This window comes from Rosa chinensis, chromosome 5, assembly GCF_002994745.2.
Source record: "Rosa chinensis cultivar Old Blush chromosome 5, RchiOBHm-V2, whole genome shotgun sequence".
NCBI classification, from domain to species: Eukaryota; Viridiplantae; Streptophyta; class Magnoliopsida; order Rosales; family Rosaceae; genus Rosa; species Rosa chinensis.
The window spans coordinates 59978741-59985319 of NC_037092.1; the positions used below are offsets into that span (position 1 = coordinate 59978741).

Here is a 6579-nt window from a genome sequence, read left to right on the forward strand (position 1 = left end):
ACACCTGGAGATTCAAAGAGATCAGCCACAAGAGTCACTCTGTCCGAGGAGTAGGCAGTCAAATCCTCATCCAACAACCACAGGTCCAGCCATATATTGGTAGATAAACCATTCCCAATATGCCTTTTGATGCCAGTTCTAAGAATGTCTCTGCCCTGCAAGATGCTTCTCCATGCATAGGATGGTTGGGAGCCAAGAGAAGCCTCCCAGAAATTACTCTAAGGAAAATAAAGAGCTTTGAGAAGTTGACCAATCAAAGAGTTCGGATTTTGAATTAGCCGCCAACCTTGTTTTGCTAACATGGCTAAATTGAAAGCAAAAAGGTGCCTAAAACCCATACCACCCATACTTTTGGGTTTACAAAGTTCATCCCAAGCACGCCAATGCATGGCCTTCTTCGCATCAGTGCTGCCCCACCAAAATTGGGCACACAATTGATGGAGTTCCTGAATGAGATTCTGAGGAAGTAGATAGCAATTCATAGTGTTCAATGGTAACGCCTGGGCTACCACTTTAATAAGGATTTCTCTACCTGTAGCACTTAGTAATTTGGATCTCCACCCAGTTAATTTCTTAGACAAATTATCTTTAATATAAGCAAAGGTATCGGATTTGGACCTGCCAACAAGTGTCGGAATCCCTAAATACTTGAAGGTTGATTTATTTAACTTTAAATAGTTAAATGATATTCAAATTGCCGAATTGAAGCAAATAAGAGAGAATTCAGACAGGTTCATACTAGTACGAGTCTAAATATATATTCTCCTTGTTTAGAATGCCATTAATGTATTGGGTTTTGTCTATAATATAATTATGTGTCTATACATCAAGAATGTGCCTTTTGGTAATATGGAATAACTAACAGTAGGGTTAATTTTCATTTATTTATTTAAAAATCAGTATATACTATATAACTAGTTCCATAGGGAGGTGTGCGTGCGACACGTCGTTATTACTTTTGCTTGTTGACTCTGTCCCTGTCTTCTGTACCTTCTTCATCTTCTTGCTCTTTCTTTATTTGTCTGCTTATTGTAGAACTGATACTAGATCACGTAGCCTCTGCGAAAATAAACGTGCATGGTCTATTATGTTCTGCTATGTGGAGAAGCAGCAGCAGGTGACTGTGTAATATCAGCCACCATATTCAAAGCAATGCAGGGCTGATCCACAGGTACCTACATTATAAATATGATATCAGGCTTTGGTCAGCAAGACTCAGACACTGTCTTCTAAACACGAGTGGTCTGCAGAGATCACTTCTGACTGCTCAGACCTCTCTGATTGCCCGGCCACTCTCAGTATCTATCGTACGCAACTTCCACCACTAAACAATGAAGTATACGGTACTCAATAATTGTCACCGTCATGCGTTACAAAGCAATACATTACATAGTTGATAGTTCTTTTGGTCAATGCAAGTATTAACGATGCATATGGATTTATCCTTTTTCACCGAACTTAAAATTCAAGAATAAAATTAACAATTTGGCAATGTGCTAATGTATATTTCGTAAAAAATAATTATATACAAAACAATGCGAAAATACAAGGTAGTCTTGTTAAAATTCTTACTGGGTAAAACTCAATTATTTTCTATCTTTTCTTTTCCGAATGAATGAAATAATATTAACATACAAAACAATAAGGATATAGGGTAGTCTCGTTAAAATATTGACCAAGTAAAATTCAATTTTTTTTTCTTGAATGAATGAAATAATACTAACGTACAAAACAATGCAGGTATATAGGAAAATCTCCTTAAAATAGGATAAGAAATGACAACTGACAAGACATCGACAGTTAATTCAGATACAGGGGGTAAAAACATTTACGATTATGAGTAGGTGGGTAAATTTGGACTTACAAAATGTCCTGCTCCAAGAATCCAATAGAAGTGAAGGTTTTTGTACGCCCTGGTAAATCCTCCGGTAAATCTATCATTCCCACAGTAGAGAGGGGTTCTACTCTTGTTCAGAAATTGTTGGAGTCCATCCCACCTGGAAAAAAAAAAATCATTTACCAAAAATGAAAGAATTTCAAGTAACTAATATTTTCCGAAAATGGTGAATAGAGAGTTTTTACTTGAGCTTTTCAACCCATGCTTCAGTCCCCTTGGTTGCGCATATGAGATCAACCTACATTATTCACCCACATGGTGCACCATGTTAGGTCATTACTTAGAGTAGAGTAGATGTCGTAAATATGATTAGTGTTTAATCATTGTTACGATCGATTAGTCACTCAAGAGTACTTCCTTGTAACATGAAGAATAACCTAGCACATTTTGTTGGTTTGCCCTTATATTTAATCATGAAAGCTACGTAAAAAAGATTCCTCGAATCTTACTTGCCCATTGTATACTGTGACGTTGACCCCTTTGGCAAGGAGTTGATCAACCTGTTCAAGTCCAAAATGGATAAATATGAATGGAGTAATTATCAACCTACGTGAAATATGAAAAGGATAGAACTTGAAAAAAAAAAGAAACAAAAAAAAAGGAATAAGTAAATCAAAAATTGACTCAAAAAAAAGATTCTTCTTTAAGACAAATCAGAAGTGTCGTAGAGTAGATGGCAAGAAGAATACATATATGAAAAACGAATCATGGTGAAAGACAAATATAGTAATAAGGACAGGTTTGATTGGGTTGCAGAAGAATACATATATGGAAAGCGAATCATTGATAGACAAAAGGGGAGTTCATTTCCCAAATTTGATTTCTCAATTGGATGATAAACACGATGTGAAGAATTTCAGAATCTTCATAAATTTCAGTGCAATCAAATAAATAATTTAAAAAGCTAGAAACTTGGCCATCTAGAGTGGGTGTAATTTTTGATTTCACATTTGAAGAGTTGTGTTTTATTATACAAAGCAAGTCACTATTTTGGTTAAATTTAGTGTGGTCATCTAATTACTAAGAAATTTTCATCTAATTTTTGTTCTATCTCTAACTTTTACCTTTAAATTAAATTTGAGACAGGTGATCGCAAACTCCAAACTCACTTACTAATTAGATGACCACACTAAATTTAGAGATAGAACAAAATTAGATGAAAATTTCTAGAACGCAAGATAATATTTGTTTTATATATCATATTAATCATATTATTACCTCATCAATTCTGGGTCTCATGAAGTCTCCAATCATAGCTTCAAAGACATTGTCGGACTGCATTCCCCAACTGAAGAAAGAACTTTTAATGAGTGAATTTCAAATATGAAGTGAGACATTTACTAGAATGCAAATGGTAATTACATATATACTCACGTCACATTGTTTGGAATAATCTTAAGCTTCCTTTTAATGACACCATTCATCAAAGTGTCAAGATCTCCATTACCACCTGGTGCTAATGAAGGCCTCCTCAAGGAATTTAGATATCTTGTATATTTTTTCAGTGCAATATTCACTTCAGTGGTTGTCACAGAAGACAATGGGTCCATTCCTGAATCTAATAGGAAATTATAGAAATCCTGCAAATTAATATCACAATATATGAAACTCAGTCATGGAAAAAAAAAAAAGTGGTGAGCTACATGTAACCTTCATCTTACAATATGCACGTGTTGCGAAAGAAAAATGGTGCGGCTATTTCCACCCTATCATTTTCTTTGTTCACCCTACTTGCTCATTACACCCTACATTTTAATTTCAATTATTAAGTTTACTTATGTAACCCATTTCTATTTCCAAGAATATCCTTATATGACATATCCAATTAAAAGAGATTTTATTTTAATGAAAATCGCGCATTTAATTTATACCAATAAAAAACTATAATATATTAAAGTTTCCTTACAAAATCATAATCTAATTTACTTCCTCTTTTTTTTTTAATTTTTTCTTTCTGCTTCAATGTTCATCTATTTCAGTCTATGTCAAAAGATTAGTTAGTTAACAACTATGATCAATGAAGAAGATATTGAGATTTTTCTTTCGTGTTTTAAATTTTTACTTTCGGTGTTCACAGAAAATCTTTGATGTAATTAACACTAATGATTTGGTAAATTAAATAACGAATTCTTGATGAAGAGGTAACAAAAAGACAAAAAATAGTAATAAATGCAAATTTGAGTGGAGAAGATGAATATTAATGTTATCCAATGAGAAATTAAGTAATCTTTCTATTTAATTCATTGGTAATTTATTTATTTTTTCTTTCAAATTTGGATTTTAAAAAATTAATGTACTTAGTAGTCATTTTACACTTGGGTAATATAGTCTTTCAATAATTCAAATATTTGTAGGATGAACTAAGAAAATTGTAGGGTGGCAATAGACGCACCCAAAGAAAAATCAACTAAGATTTAGACACATAAATTTCAGTAAAAAATATGATAAAGGAAAAATAAAATTACCACGTCGTTACTCCCGGATCTGATGAGGCTCTCAAGCAGCACCCATGAATTAGTTGCATCTCCTAATTTCCCATCCTTAATCTGCTGCTTGATCAGCTGAGCCACACTGTTAACCAAAATAGGTTTCATTAGAAATCTCAAATCTGACCACTTCCCAAATCCATCATTTTCTCACGTCAAATATTACTCATCAAAACTGGACCAAATCAATTAATCAATGGACCTGTTTGATTTCTCCAAGCTATTGTCATCAATCCGTGAAACGTCTTTAAGAAGAGGACCCCATGAAAGCTACATTGTGCATATATAAAAACCATACGTCCATACTGTAAATATCACTTGGAAATCGAGTATAAATCTGTAAAAATCCAGTAAATTAATGAATTATTGGTCAAACTAGTAGAACTAGGCGAGAGTACCACAAAATCTTCCGGGGAGATCCAGCTGTCTCCCAATGCAACACCTAAAATACAGAAGGCAATATCAAATATCCGGTTTCATCATTTCAAGGATCTTGGTTTTCTCCAATTAGACCAAAAAGTTAGTTACTATTTACCTCCAAGTCTAAGCTTTAGTGTTCCTTCTTCAATGGCTTTTAGAGCTGAAAGTCCAAGAGTCACTGCAAATTTGCCCCCGTAAGACTCTGCCACAATGAACAGAGGACTCTTCTGGAGGCTCTCATTTCTGTTGAATAGCTCTTTCAGTAATGTTGTCAAATCAGTGGCTGCCTCCACATCATTTTTCACAAACAGAGCGTTGTCTTCCACAAAACTGAATCCAGTTCCAACTGGGCTATCCTAAATTTTACCAAAAAACCAAAATTAATATATGAAAGATTTCAATGGTCTTAGAGTTACTCTGTTTTTGATGACTTACGACAAATAAAAGATCTGCCTTTTGCAACCACGTTGAATTCCTTGGCTTCAAATTGGTGTCCAATGGCCCAACCTCTTGAAAGTTCCCCATCCCAACTCCTGAAGCTCCCTATTTTTTGTATTAGTGAAGAAGAAATGAAAATATTTTTGGGTTATAAAAAGTATGAAGAGTTTTCCTTTCTGGGTTTTTTCACATTCACTCATTCCATATCATTATTGGTAAAGTACTTACCGGTCCACCTTGGAGCCAGAGAATGATTGGCCATGGCTTTGAGGGATCCTCAACTCTGTTAGGACTTCTATAAAGCCACCAGAACATGTGGGCTTCTGTGAAAACCAATCAAAAGAGAGCAAACAGCGATGAACACCAAATTCAATGACATTTCTAATGCAATACCGTACCAAAAGAGAAAGAAAGATATATGAGATAGAATGAATTGCTTACTGGGTCTGACTTCAACATAGCCCCAGTCCTCTGATCCATCTTGGGTTGCTGCAGCAGTTGCTGTTGGCACCAAAAGGAGAACAGAGACAAGAACAAGTATATAGAGCTTTTCCATTGGGAGAGAAAGGAATGGGATCGAAAGAGCTTTCAGGCTTTTACCAGTTGAGAAATCAAAATGCAGTAAAAGGAGATTTATGTATGCAGAGAGAAGGATTATGGGATTGAACGAAGAATAACAGTAATAACAAAAGGAGGAAAAGAAATAGTTTTAAAAGCCGACTCGTGTTGTAGACATCAAATCATTGTTACTAGGGAAATTCAGAATTGATTTGTATGTGGCGACTGGCGAGCAGTGACGTCAATTAGAAGTTTTATTTGAAAGTATTTTTCTTTCTTTCTTTCTTACTGCTTTTAAATTCAATTGGATCATGAGTGTTTCTTTCCTATTTCCTTATTATTTGTGTGGATTCGATCCTTTTCCATACAAATCTGGAATTAACTTTATTGGTAATGTTTCTAAACTAGGACCTAAACCAAGTTAGGAGCCTTTTTTTATTTTTGGACCCTGGAAAAATAAAAGAATAGAAAAACTTATACTGTTTAGAGTTTTTTTTTATGCGAACTTATACGGTTTAGAGTTAGAGTACCTCTCTTTAAAAAAAAAAAAAAAAAAAGAGTTAGAGTACCTCTTTGGTAATCTTTCCTGTACTTATGAAAGAAGTAATAAGAATAAAAAAAAAATATATGTTTCTATTGGGACCTCTAAATTTGCTTTTTTTTTTTGAAAGAAGGAAATATATAACTTACTATAAAATGACTACTAAAGAACAGTAATTGTACCAAAGAAATATTATATTGATTTTCTTTAGATTTTTCAATTCAATATTATATTGTATT

General features: G+C 34.0%; 1 protein-coding gene across 3 annotated transcripts; it reads right to left on the reverse strand.

Moving 5' to 3' along the window:
- Positions 1 to 736: 736 nt before the first annotated feature.
- LOC112165012 (serine carboxypeptidase-like 51) lies at positions 737 to 6061 on the reverse strand. 3 transcript variants are annotated; one of them, XM_024301385.2, is made up of 13 exons: positions 5683 to 6057; positions 5470 to 5564; positions 5239 to 5346; positions 4919 to 5159; positions 4782 to 4825; positions 4586 to 4653; positions 4363 to 4468; positions 3272 to 3477; positions 3116 to 3185; positions 2347 to 2397; positions 2083 to 2135; positions 1865 to 1997; positions 737 to 1175 (listed from the first exon to the last, which is right to left on the reverse strand). In XM_024301385.2, the coding sequence occupies exons 1-13, from the start codon at positions 5795 to 5797 to the stop codon at positions 1086 to 1088; spliced, it is 1380 nt and encodes a 459-aa protein (XP_024157153.1). In that variant the 5' UTR covers positions 5798 to 6057; the 3' UTR covers positions 737 to 1085. The 3 variants fall into 3 exon arrangements, with proteins under 3 accessions (XP_024157153.1, XP_024157154.1, XP_040362344.1); XM_040506410.1 differs by lacking the exon at positions 737 to 1175 and adding an exon at positions 1185 to 1324 and having other exon boundaries at positions 5683 to 6061; XM_024301386.1 differs by lacking the exon at positions 5683 to 6057 and having other exon boundaries at positions 4919 to 5149; positions 5470 to 5503.
- Positions 6062 to 6579: the final 518 nt, after the last annotated feature.